Source organism: Tachypleus tridentatus, chromosome 12, assembly GCF_004210375.1.
Source record: "Tachypleus tridentatus isolate NWPU-2018 chromosome 12, ASM421037v1, whole genome shotgun sequence".
NCBI lineage: Eukaryota > Metazoa > Arthropoda > Merostomata > Xiphosura > Limulidae > Tachypleus > Tachypleus tridentatus.
In genome coordinates, this window is record NC_134836.1 from 31,021,567 (window position 1) to 31,036,170 (window position 14,604).

A 14,604-nucleotide genomic window follows, 5' to 3' on the forward strand; every position below is an offset into this window, starting at 1 on the left:
GTTTAATTTTGTTGTTTCTTGTGGTGGTAGTGGTGGGGGTAATACAGAAAAGATAAGATACCAAGCAAAATGTGTCATGTGAGTAACACTGCAGAAAATTCAGGATTTCTTTAACTACTGCCTTATTAATTTAAGGATATCAAACTATTAAAATATAGGTTATTATCTAAGATTTTATGCTGTACTAATTGGTATAACATAAACAAAGAGTAGTTTAATAAAATTTTGAATGTAAGACATTAAAAACATTCTATCATGAGCAGTAAAGGATACCTGTGGCAAAAAGATTAAATAAAACCTTCAAGTTGACACATATATCTATGTACACAGATTTAATTTACCTCTTCACTTTTTCCTCTAACTCAGACTGTAATTCCATGATTTTTGTGGAATTTTTTCTCCTCAAGTTGAGAATTTCTTGACATTTTTCACTCAGTTCTTGATTTAATGACTCATTCTGCTTAAACAGAAATTCTTTTTCCTGCTCAAGTCGTTTTTCCTGCTGCTGAACACTGAGTTCTCTCATTTCAACATCTTGAATTTTCATTAAAGCTTCATACTTAGCTTCATTTGCTGACTTAAACTGCTCTCTGGAAGATTCAATTTCCTCTACAAAAACCAATCAGTCTGTAACTGTATTACATAAAATAACAGATAACCTTAAAAATATATTTAAAGTATATTTTATATTTCCCAATGAAAGACCAGAAACCAAAATATTGAGCAAAGTAATACCATCTATCTTACAAGTTTATTTCTATTAATTATTTTTTTAATCTTAAATATGTAAAAACCACTATAACCAAAGGAACAAATATTAAATATTGTTTTTTTTTGGACTTCAGTGAAAAGCTATTTAAAGACTGTCTGCATTAGTTATACCTAATTTAGAAGTGATAGACTAGAGAGAAGACAGATAATCAGCAACACCCACCAAAACTTTCGGACTACTTTTTTAACAACAAATTGGGATTAACTACTACATCTGAATACCTTCACAGCTGAAAAAGTGAGAATGTTTGGTAACAGGATTGAAACTCTCAACCAATAGAATGCGAGTTAAGCACCCTAACAGATAGGTCATGCCCAACTATTTGTTGTAAAAAACAACAACAACCATCAATAAAAAAGCATACCAACAACGATTTTACTTCCAAAAATAAATGAGCTTTTTTGATACATTTTGTTTTTTATAGAATCTCTTAATAACATGAACCACGTAAGTAGTAAACAAAATTCTATCAGTATTGCAATTCCACTAAATACTTGTTACACATTATTATTTATTTCTGAAGAGTCTCCGATTTATTATGCTATGTACGTTACGTATCACAAACAACAAAAATTTTGTTTGAGCTTAGTAGTTAATTAAATGTTAATATATATTAAATTTATGTTATTTTCCAACAGTACTGATAGGTACAACTTCCTCTTTTAACACAAATATATTTTAATATATAAACATAAAAGCAATACAATTTACAATAATGGTTATTACTAATAGTTATTATAAATGATGGTTTATATATAACAGTATACAAACTTTCAAACAACATTGAATCTTATATCCAATCTAAAACTAAATATTTTATTGATGATCCAAGTCAATCACAAACAAATTAATTCTAAGTTGATATTGTTGCACTTTATTTAATCTAACTAGACCTGATTGGCCTCACACTGGGTACAAGCTGACTTCTTCCAGCGATGATATTTGATGTCCTTGTAGAAATTATAACATTTGAATTAATTCACTAAAGTTGAATAGTTTGAAATGTATAATGTTCTTTGTCCAGTTCTGTAGTTTTCTGATTGATAGACATTGATCACAGGTGTAGCTTCCTAGGCATATACCGTACGAACTGTAGCTGTCTAATAATCTCACTACTCTCATCTCTCTGCTAGCTGCCTTTTATACAAATCACATGAGATTCTAGAACTTTCACCATAACTCACAATAATGCTGTCAATCACAAGTATTATATACACATAGTACATTGTTTATCCTTACTCAAGAACACCCTGCAATTTTGAGAACAGGCAGGATTTGTGCAAGACACAGTAAAAAATATACATCACATTCAAAAAAGAAAACTATACAGAAAAAAGCATAGGCATTTTAATAAATCTATAATGGTAAATCTGTTACATAGTGCTCCAGTTTCCTATGTTTCGTGCACAAGAAATGGTTGATATCTATGTGTTGTAACAAAGAAAAATTATCAAAAAGGTGGATACGACCAGTAGAGAAAATTATTTTTCTTTTATGTGACTCTTCAACTGGCAGTAGACACAACACTTATACAAATTAATATATAATACCAGTTAATAAGATTTGCAATAATACTATCTTACCTTGCAGTTTTTCATACTCTTTCTTTTGTCTTTCCACTTGTTGGATGAAATTATTTTTATCTTGCTTCAGTTCCTCACACAATCTTTTCAAGGAATCCTATGAAAAAAAAAAAGTCTGTTTCACAAAAACTATTCACGTCTCAGATGAAATTAGGTTAATTATTGCTCATACTATTCAATTACTTCCTAGTACCTCTCTTTGCTTCTATAACTCTTACATTAACCCACAAAAAGATCTAGCACAGAAAAAAAATAGAAATATATCAGGCAGTGGATGGTGATATAGATTTAGGATGTTGTGGGCTTCAGCACCCACATTTCACTCTTCTAATTTCTATTTCTATATCTGTTTTTTCTATTGCTATCCCTTTATTTTTCTTTATGTGAGACTGGTGAATGGAGGTCAAGACTGAAAGACAATGTATCCCCACAACAATGTAGGTCTTACTTCCATAGTCACCTCCAAAACATAGGGTACATTTTATATCCCACATTATAGCTTGTACCGTGGGATCCTTTCAATTAGTGCAGTGTTTTTTTTTATCTATTCTTGTTTCAGCTTGTTTTTGGGTATAACAAACTAATATAATTAGTCAGAGGTTTGGATTTGCTATTTTTAATGCAGTCCTTCCTTTTGATTTGTTTACTTAACTTTCTCTAAATATACATATATTTGTGTGTGTGTGTATATATATTTTCCAAATAGCAGAGCCAATCCATTAAATATTCAAGTTCAAAGGTAAAAACTAAATTATGTATATAAAGTGTAATTTTATGAACAGACATAAATGCAGTCGCAAAACAAACATTATGTAATGTGCTCTGGTTTCTTGAGGTACCAGCAGGTGTAAGACTCAAACTGCATAGGTGATTCACCATCTATCAGTTCAACCTCAATTTTAACAGACTCACAATTAAAAAAACAAGAAACAGATGTGGGTGCTCTCGCCAACAACATCCCACATCTTGACCCTTTTGACAGCCAGATGTAGAAATGCGATTGCTCACTAAAAATAAATAAAATAAAAACAATAATAAGAAAGAAAGAATTGGAATATAAGACATTAATGAGAAGTATAGCAAAGTTATTCTTGAAGTTAGCATTCTAGCCACCAATATGATGTCTGAACACACACAATATTAAAGTATTACTAAACCCAATCTTAACAGTAGCTTAGCTCCCATTCTCCATTATTCCATGCTACTATATAAATCTTCAATGGTTCTCAAGGTATCCAAACAGTAGCAGGTCTTACATAGGGAAGATAATATAAGTACATCAGCCCACCAACATGACATATGAAATATTTAAATAATTAATTACAATTATTTTCCCTTCAGTAAGTTTTGTAGAAATTTAAGGTGGCCCATTTCTAATAAAAGACTGTTTATTTTTAACAATACCAAATAAAAGAGTAGAGGTTGGAAGTTTTACACTGTAGAATTTTTAGGTTGGTTTAACTCAAAATTAAGGTTATTTCTAAATATTAAGGGTAATTGCCTTCCCATAACTGGCTGCAAAGAAGGCAGTTGGAGTTGAGATGTGGGTTCAAACAATCAACTCCTAACACTTAACTGATTCTCCTTGATTGATAGTAAATTTAATATTGGCATCAGGATTTTATCTGATCAATGGAATATTCCCAATGCATTTGAGCATAACGACCACAGGCATCATCAGACTTAAAGATGACAATGAGAAATGGTAGTGGAGGAATAAGTTTGAATTTTAGTTACATATTGTTTTTGTTTTGTACATGTACATTTATATATACATAAATTTTGATACTGAACTTGAAATTATCTGCACATGTTTACAATAAATGGTGAAACTAAACAGAAAAGTCCCAAAAGTATGCATCAACTTACCAACTCATTTTGAAGTGGTTTGAGGGTTTCTCTTAGATTCTGCACTTCAGCTTGGCTCTGACAGTATTTCTCCTCTATAAAACAAGTCAATTATTTCTTTAAAAATCATTAGTCATATCACTCATTAACTCTGATATCATGGGACTGATACATCCAAAAACAAGTATTTTGCTAAAAATGGCCTACAGTTAAAAGACATACATATACCAGTAAACATTCAATTCAACTAGAGACTGACACTAATACCAAATGAAGTTATTTTAAAATAAAACACCACATCCATAAAATCATCAATTCCTCACACTAAGTTAGAATCAACATTATTTAATAACTATTTTAAAATAAAACACCACATCCATAAAACCATCAATTCCTCATATTAAGTTAGAATCAACATTGTTGTAAGTTCAAAATCCCAAAATGACCTGAAACAAGTTTATGGTTTTAATTACAGAGTTATTTGTAACTGTTCATGACTTTTGAAGAAAGCTGAAAGCTCTCAAACTTTTTGGTTGCTCTTTGATTTTTGCTTAATTATTTACTTGTTATAATAATGTTTTCTCATATTATACTTAACAAGCAAGGTTACCTAACCAGAAAATATATACTGATGAGATTAGGACCTTTACATAGCTCCAAACATTACCTAAATGTAAGAACCCTGGATAAATCTCATTATTACATACTTAAGTGACATAAACCTACCAGTACTTAACCATAAAACACATAGTGAATGTAATGAGGACCTTTAAGTGGCCATCAGTGGAGAACACTACCTAAATTCGAGCACTGAGACTTCAACTTTTCACTTAACTCATCAGCTTCTTTCAACTTCTTCTGATTTTCTAAGAGCTCCTTTTCAAATTGGAATTCATAACGTTCTATAGAAAAAGAAAAATAGAGAATTTACAATGGTTATAAATGAAATGTGCAATGTAAGGAAGAAATTAATAATGGTACGTGAACAAGTAACAACTTTCTTCATTTGGTCTTTTCAGTAAATAAATTATTTATAAGTTTAGAGCCTTTTACAGTGAGTTACAGCATGTACTCTCAATTATAAAATAACATATCAATAACACAGCTGATCAAATCAATTTATATAATGTCCTACTGTTCTCACAGAAAGACAGTACTGTCACACACAAGTTTCCACAAGAAATCCCAATGCACAAATTCTCTTTTATATGAAAAAACTATTAATTACCATGAGTTATAGGACTTCCTGCTTTTTTTTTTTTTTGGCCCCTCAAGTCCCAGCTCCCAATTTATATCAACAAACAGTACTGATCCCTCATTTATTCATCAGTATTTTCCTTAACCTCTGTAAAGTTGTAACCTTTACCATTCTGTATGATGATTTGTTTACAAATAATTATATTTCAAATACAAATATTATAAATAATAAGAAGTAAAAAATTAAATACACCACTTATTTTTTCAAGAAATAACCTCTTCCTCTTTAAAAATCTTAAGGTTCTAGCATCCAGTACAATAATGGTAAAAAAAAATAAATCTGTCTTAACTAGATCTCTAACAAGTCTTTCATAAATCTGAAATTGTATCATCTTCATAAAGCAGCACAAATAAATAAAACTACCTTTGTATTGCTGATTCCAAGAATAATTTGAAAACTTCAGTATGATCCCATCTTACCTTCTTTTCTCAAAAAAAATAGATCTTAACCTATCACTATCAGATAACCCTTCTATTCCCAGAATCATGCTTATTTCCAATAAGTCAACATCCTCTTTCTCTGAAAAGGTAAACAAAGCTTTACACAGTATTTTAAATGTGGTTAAACTTATTATTTGTCCAGAAATAATTACCTCTTTTACTTGTTACCATTATAAATATCATAAATTTTATTAGTTTTACTACAAGTAACAATAAACTACTTCACTGGCTTGAGTAATTTAGCCATCAATACCAAGAAACACTTTTCTTCAGTCATGCTATTGAATGGGTTCCCATGTATATTAAATGTGTGATCCAAATGCATTACTTTGTAGTTACTATAATTAAAGGTTTACCAAATACCTGCCAAACATACAAATTAATCCATTTCATTATGTAATATCTCACCATCCTTAATATAACTCTGGTGTTTCTCATTTCTTTCAAGTTTATTTAGTGTATGGGAAAGCCTTGATGGACAAACAGTCCCTTGTTGTCCTATTATAAGTTAAATTGTTGACATGCTCTACAATGTCCTGCACTTCAGCACCTGACAAGAAAATTCTAGTCCTAGTATTCTATGCTTCCTACTACATATAACTTTATTCATGTACTAACAACCCAGTACCTAAACCTCTTGAACATCTTGTTTCAAATTGTAAGAAGTCAGCAGTTCAAACCTATTACTATTTCCTCAAATGGAACTTTTACCTTAGTTATATTCAACTTCTGTCTTGTTTCTTTAATTTCCTTTTACAACCTATTTTCACACTCAACAGTGCAATCATCCCATAGCAACATCCAATTTATTCTCAATTGAGCAAGCTCTGCAACTATAGTGTACTGTCTTTCTGAGCCTCCTTAAAGTCACTATTTTCAAACATAATCCACTTCTATTAACCCACTACATCCTATACATTGAATACCATGTATCATTGGACTACCTCTAGTTACAGTATAGTTTACTAGTTTCTGTTCTCTTATTTCCAATCTATCTACCAATAATTGTATATTTAATTATTTCACAATTTATAATTTACTCTTTTCAATAACCCTAATACTATTACTTCCAAGTACACTACATCTCTCTGCTTGTACTAACATTTAATAACTTTAATATCCCATAACTTTGTATTACAAGTTCAGAACAACAGTAAATTAAGCTTAAGATCAAGTATTAACTTATTATGCCTAATATCTTGATTAAACCTGAAAGTGCCTAATCAGAATTAAAATAACTACTGTAGATTTTAATAACAACAAAACAATATTTATACAAAAAAATATTAACATAAATTATAAACCATTTAGTCCTTTAAAGATGTCTTTGCAAAGTCATCACTGAAAAAGTGAAAATGTAAACCCATTATTTCTTTTTAGGAAATTACAAATTTCCCTCTTAAACTTATGTAAAGTGCTAGCCTCCATTAATTACAGTGGTAAGACATTCCATAAATACGTTTGCTTATAAGCAAATAGCTAATTCAAACATGTGGTCAGCTTCAAGTCAGTTACCTCTTTCTTTCTTTGTGAACCTGACGATGACCAAAGAAAATCAAAAAACATTGTTCGCTCCTCTATGTAAAAAATTTTCTCAACCCAAACAAGCCATTTTTACATAAATAGCTATACAATTAGCAATCTATGCTGTACACACTTTTAACATTGTAACCCCTAAGACTTACTACTGAACCACTGAAACAGATTCCATAAGTCAATAACCCTATTAGAAAAATAAAACTGTCTCAAAGAGAATGTAATCTGCTTTTTACAAATGTAAATCATATGTCCTATAACCCTGACACTTTCAGAATATAGCACAAAGAAAGTGAAAACCTAAGTAAAATCCAACAAAATCTATAACTATAATGGTTTATGATTTCTTAGTCTCTGTGCTCAAACATATATACATACTTTAACTTCCCAAGTCCCCTCATGGCCTTAAAATTGGCTTTCTGAAACTTTAGAGCTAAAGTTTCATTTATTTTAATTTCAATATATACAAGAACCTCTAATCTAATTATGCAATGATCACAGTCCACCAGACATTCCCACACTTCAATTTATACAACCACATCCTAATTAATCATTTATAAAAAAAGCTAAGATGCCCCCATCTATCTGAAATATTTGGCATACTTTTTAAAGTAAGATGTAAGTCATTCTTAAAAAGTTTCACAAAAACACACAGACCAAGATCTCTGTGGTAGTTACTAATGTTCTATAAATTCTAAATGAATTAACCCAGACAGACTTATCAAAAACCTCATCATACTTCCGTGATTTGTAACTTTTGTGAAGTTAAAGGTACTAAATGTTCAACACCACTTAATCTGTTTATTAATAAACAAATTACTAACAATAATTAGTAAGTCTACTCTTGGATAAATACAAACACAGACCTACTTTACAAACATTATTACAGGGTTTTGAATGACTGGAGCATGAATAAGTTAACACTAGAAGTGTTCACCTTCTGTTACTTTAATATAAAAATCATGCCCCTTGTATCTTCAACTTGTAGTTGTACATACACATACTATCTACAATCATGCTCCTTGTATCTTCAACTTGTAGTTGTACATACACATACTATCTACAATCATGCTCCTTGTATCTTCACTTGTAGTTGTACGTACACATACTATCTACAGTGATACAGCTCACAAAACCTATAAATTAAAATTTCAGCAATCATTCCATATATGATTCCATGGAGAAAATGGTGTTCATAATTTCTCTTAACTTTCAATGTAACATCATGCAATATATTTGGAAATGTATGGATGAAGCATTTATGAAAACTGGATTTAACAAGTGTGACTTCTGATCACTGTAACTTACGTAAATTAAATGTAACACTAACAGTGTAAGCTATAGCTATTGATATGATGCTAAAAATCAACATGTCAATGCAGTGTATCTCTCTCTCTCTCTCTGTGGTGTTTGGGTATATAAACTTGTATCCCCAGAAGGGTCAGGTACACTAGACCTCTTCCTCCTCCATTACTTTGTTGGAGTGGCCTGATTAATATATTACGAGTAAATACTGAATGGCTGGAATAATATAATAATTTTAGTCTGGTCCTTTTCAGAACAATGTCCATTTATATTGTTCTTTCTTTTTTTTTTATAATAAGTCTAAAACATAGGTGGCCCATTTTATTTTAGTTCTATTTAATTATTACTATTATTATTCTTATTTTAAATAATTTTATCTTAATGATCTTCTGTACAAATTTATTGGGGAGAGGTGTTTAGTTCTCTCTTCATCATATATGCAATATCTATCTAGTTTGCATAACACCTCATTTTTTCACAAATTTTTATCAAAATATTTTATTGTACTATGTAGAAGTCTATCTGTTATTGTTTGTGTATTTGAGTAATTGTGCATGAATTTTGAGGAAGTGGTTTTAGGTACTCTGTATGCTGATGTAATTAGTGTATTCTGTAATGTTTGGAGTTTGGTTTGTGTTTGTTTTTCACTTACATTGATCCATGCAGGAGCTGCATAGTCTATTACAGGTCTAATGTATTTCTTGTATATTTTAATAATGTTTTCTAGTGCTGTTCCATAGTTTTTACCAGTTAAAACTCCTAGCATAGTTTATTCTTTGCCAAATTTTTGTTTTTATGTTATTTACATGTTTTATCCATGTAAGTTTCGAATCATATGTTAACCCTAAAAATTTTGCAGATGTAGCAGTTTGGAGAAGCTTTCCGTTCGTGTAGATCTGAGGTTGAACTTTATGATGTTTCATTGATTTTGAAAATATTACTAATTGTGTCTTCACTGTATTTATTTTAATTCTATATTTTTCACAATATTCACATAATCTGTTTAGTTGTGGTTGTAAGTTAGTGGCTGCTATTTCTGGTGTTGGGGTACTTTTCCAAATTGCTACATCATTAGCAAACTGTGACGTGTATCCATGGTTTGGGTCTTTAAGTGGCATATTATTTACATACATGATGAAGAGAATGGGACCAACCACCCCTCCTTGAGGGATACCAGCTTCTGGAGTGAAGAACTCCAAAAAAGTTCCCTCTACGTTTATTCTACATTTTCTATTTTCCAAAAAGTTGGATAACCAGCGAATAATTTCACGTGGTAGTACCATTTCATACATACGGAACCGAAGAACATTGTACCATACAGTGTCGAATGCTTTCTTGATATCAAGGAAGCAGGTGACAGTGCATTCTTTTTTATTAAAGCTGTTTATTGTATGTTTCAGTCAATCTAATTATGTGATCTGTTGTTTGTCTATATTTTCTAAATCCGTTTTGTTCTGGTAATTTTGAATTAATCTCCAAAAATGTGGAGAGTCTGTTGCTTATTATTCTTTCAAGAATTTTGCCTGCACAGCTGGTCAGGCTGATCGGTCGATAACTGGTTTATTGGCTGGTTTTCTGTCTTTGTGGAACATTAAAATGTTAGCTTGCTTCCAAGAAACTGGGATGTATCTGGAGTATAGAGATAAGTTAAATATGGCTAATAGGTGGTCAAATAATTTTGAAGTGCCTTTTTTGAGAAGTATTGTTTGTATTCCATCATTTCCTGGCACTTTGTTTTTTGAATTTTTGATTGCTTGTTCAAGTTCATTTAGTTTGATTTTTTTGGTGAGTAGTTTTGTATTGTAGTAATTTGTATTATTTGTGTTGCTGTTCATAATGTTGACTGGAAAGTGTGGTTTATATAATTCTATGTTATTTGTTACGTGGTTCTTTATTTTATTGAAGTAATAGTTGTTTTGTAATTGATGTTTGAAGGCTTCTGCTTTTTCTTTGTTGGTTTGTGCTAAGGTGTTGTTATATTCCAGTGTTGGGTTCATTTGTGAATCTTTTTAAGTGTAGCCAGAACTTACTGAGATCGGTTTGTTCGTTTAGTTGGAAGCAGAAGTTATCCTGCAGTATATCTATCAATTATCACTATCACTGTTAAACAAATACAAGTACAAATACGAATGGTAACCTTACCTGAGCTAGCTCGTAACTGAATGTTTTGATTCTTAAGGCTTTCGATGTTTTGTAATTGCTGATTTAAATAATTTTCAAGCTTGGACACTAGCTGGGGCGAAATTAACTTAATTTCATCTGTACTTAATACCGACTCTAAAATCGCATTTACTGCCATTTTGAAAATCTCAGAAAATAAACATATCATATAGAGCAAGTCCGCATTTCCAATGTATTGCTCAGTACCATCTATAGTTTAAAATACAGAAACATACAAAAACATCATCAGTAATTTAATTACTCAAAAACTATACAAGATATTTTTATTACTCCTAACAAAAATACAAGTATTTCTTATTAGTTACTTTTACTTCATCTAATGAGTGTGCCAAATATTGACAATAAAAAAAATTATTCATGAAAGTTGATTAATTTACATGAAAATGGTTTTACAGTATTAAGAGCGTAGGTTTCCTACAAATGTTGTAGAAAATTGTATTTTAAATGTTGTAATTTCTTGGCTAGGCAGTACAGAAAAGCTAGAAAGTTCTAAGATTTGGTGTCAAATTTTGTTCTGAAAACTTTCGAACACATACTCCAAATACGACATTCTGTGAAGCGTCGATATGATTGTTTGTTTTTGAATTTCGCGCAAAGCTACACGAGGACTGTCTGCGCTAGTCGTCCCTAATTTTCAAGTGTAAGACTAGAGGGAAGGCAGCTATTCATCATCACCCACCGCCAACTCTTGGGCTACTCTTTTACCAACACGCTCACCCGTTCAGGCGTGGGAGCGTTATAATGTGACAAGGATTCGAGGCCGCGACTCTTAGATTACGAGCTGAGTGCCTTAACCACCTGGCCATGCCGGGCCTGAGATGATCAGTGACAATTAAGTAATACTCGAGAATACGAAATTATTAATACAAGACAGAAAATTTAAATAAGATAAAAACAACGAGACAAAAAATTAAAAGTAAAGAAAAATGTGAAAGAAGACTAGACTGAGATAAAAAGAAAGAGAGAGAAAATAAAATAATACCAAAAGGAGATTTATAGAGAACTGAAAAATTATGAAAGGGTATGTGACAGGAATTTAAGAGAATAGTTAAAAGAGAAAGGGATAATATTTAAAAAAATTAAATATACGAATAAATCTGATTAAAGACAAGATCAGTTAAGCAATATGTAATGTACAGAAAGATCACACAATGTGAAAGGACATCAGTAAAGCCAACAATGTTACAACCTAAAAGACCATGTATCAAAAAAAGGAAAACGTAATTTAGTGTATATCTATTATTATTAATGATGTACCATCTGTTACTGAAGAACTTTCATGGACAACTCCAGCTATGACACTGTCATTTCAAATTCCTGAATTTAGCTGGCCAGTTTAATGTCAGCCAGTAGAGAAATTAACAGATTATAATAGGAAAATACCATGAAAATCATACAAAATTCAATTGAAATAATTTCCAGAGTGCACAAGAGAAACAGTGAGTGACAAGTCACACACTGCTAAGGTAAAAGGACCAGCTTTGTCAACATTAAGCTGACAGATGGAATAATTATCAGGAATTGGCAACCACCTTATCCAATAGGTTTAGAATTTTGCACCAGAAAATATTGTCCAAAGCAAAGTTCTGGAATAAGGTACAGTGGAAAATAAAATGTAGAAGATTTGGAAAAGTTTGTCAAGTTATCTTACCAGAATGATCATTTCAAAGTGATGGACTTGGTGGCATGACCAATTTATACACATCATAGTAGATAAAAATATGTTAAGCAGACTAGAACGTGTTAACATCGCAAATGAGCTAATAAATCACAATCTAAAGTTGCTGGATTACCAGATTAAGCAATATTTAAACATCAGATGAAAGTAGAAGAACTGAAATGATAGGTTAAACAAACAGTTACTCAAAATGGAGCAAATAAACCACAAAACACAACAGAGGTAAATTGAAGGGGCATATTGTACAGTATTGCAGACAAAAGTCTCTACAGAAAAAAGGTACTTTCAAAGGATGTCACATAAAGGGATCTGTTATTTCTTCATATTCTTGATGTAATGGCTTTGTTTAATATCTATAACAAAAACCCAAGGATAAGCCTAACTTCATCAAGAGAACAATAAAAGCTAGCTTGACGTTGGAAAAACAGAAATTAATAGATATTATAAAGCAAACTTCAATTAAGAATACTTCATCTGTCCTATCTCAAATAACATTTGAAAATCGTCATTTCAATAAACTAGTCAATGAGTTCGTGGATTTATTGATAAAAAACCTTGTGGTATGTTGATCAACACTAATTCTACAGCTACAATTGCTCGGTCTGTTTTTGGCAATGAAAGGTAGGGAACTGCTTCCAGGGATGAAGATGGAAGAAATGGATTAATGCAAACAGAAAGTGTACATAAAAATGCCGGAAAAAGAAAAGATGGAAGTCACCCTTACTGCAGGAACTTGTCTCCACCTTATGATGTGTGAGTAATTGGCATCAAAGAAGGGTGCATATTAGGAATTAACTTTATGCAAAAGCATGGATACAAAGTTAGGCTAACTTTAAATAGGTTCACAATCATGACCGGGAAATTCTTGAGTGCCACACAACAGTTATTACACTAGAGGCTGATAATCCAGTGAAAACAAGGACAGTAGTTATTGTATAACCAAGAAGTTAAATTCTAATAGTAGAAATTAAGAGGAATAAATATACATCTAGTGATTTTGGCATAGCACAAACAAGCACTCTTGTATGCCCTGGGAGATTAATGATTAGAAAAACTCTCGAGGATCTGAAAATAAATCTTTAACCATCAGGGCCATGAATACAACCATAAGATGCAAATCAAATCTAGATGGAATATCATTGGATATAAAACTGGACAGGTAGTACTTTCATACAAAAGCACATCAAAACTAGTTACTTCTATAGCCAAACACGGGAAGACTGATGTCGAATACTTACATAAAAACAATTTACTATTGAACTTATAAGAGCTGTTTAGCTGGAGGTCTTACAGCTAGTCAATGCCGGAGATTATATGACTTACTCGGGAATATCAAAAGATCGATTATAATGGACCTCCTGAATTAAATCTAACAAGAAAAATGTTCTCATAAGATTGATACTGGGATCGATTATAATGGACCTCCTGACTCAAATCTAACAAGAAAAATGTTCTCATAAGATCGATACTGGAGATGTGGCTCCAAAGCATCGGATAGTCAGACAACTACTACTTGCAGAAACAAGCTGAAGGATTTCAAAGAGATAGAAGCCATTAAAGAACAAGGAGTAATACTTTTGAGTCTTTGGACAGCACTTTTTATACCCGTAAACAAGGTTAGATATGTAAGTTTTTTATGGACTACCCAAAGGTAAATAAAGTTACAAAGAAGGCAATGAAGCAAGTAGACAGAACACAACCTTTACCGCAGGAAATAAATTGCGGAATATTGTTTTATTAGCATTTTGATCATGTAATACACCTACTACATTTCAATAATAAAGTGTGCACAACTTTAAAACATATATTCGTCTACTTGGATGACAATCTTACATGGGAAGATTTGTGGTAATACTTATGATGGGCTACAAAATGTTTTGAACTGATTGATGAAATAGTTTGTTTTTGTTTTGTTTTTTGAATTAAGCACAAAGCTACACAATGGGCTATCTGTGCTCTGTCCAACACGGGTATCGAAACCCGGATTTTAGCGTTGTAAGTCC

The 14,604-nt window shown here is 31.5% G+C and overlaps 1 protein-coding gene across 1 annotated transcript; it reads right to left on the reverse strand.

Annotated features, from left to right (window-relative positions):
- Nucleotides 1-322: 322 nt before the first annotated feature.
- Nucleotides 323-11,113, reverse strand: LOC143235477 (uncharacterized). Its single transcript, XM_076473691.1, has 5 exons — nucleotides 10,885-11,113; nucleotides 5,001-5,105; nucleotides 4,225-4,298; nucleotides 2,356-2,452; nucleotides 323-609 (listed from the first exon to the last, which is right to left on the reverse strand). Exons 1-5 carry the CDS (start codon nucleotides 11,069-11,071, stop codon nucleotides 338-340), a joined length of 735 nt encoding a protein of 244 aa, XP_076329806.1. The 5' UTR covers nucleotides 11,072-11,113; the 3' UTR covers nucleotides 323-337.
- Nucleotides 11,114-14,604: the final 3,491 nt, after the last annotated feature.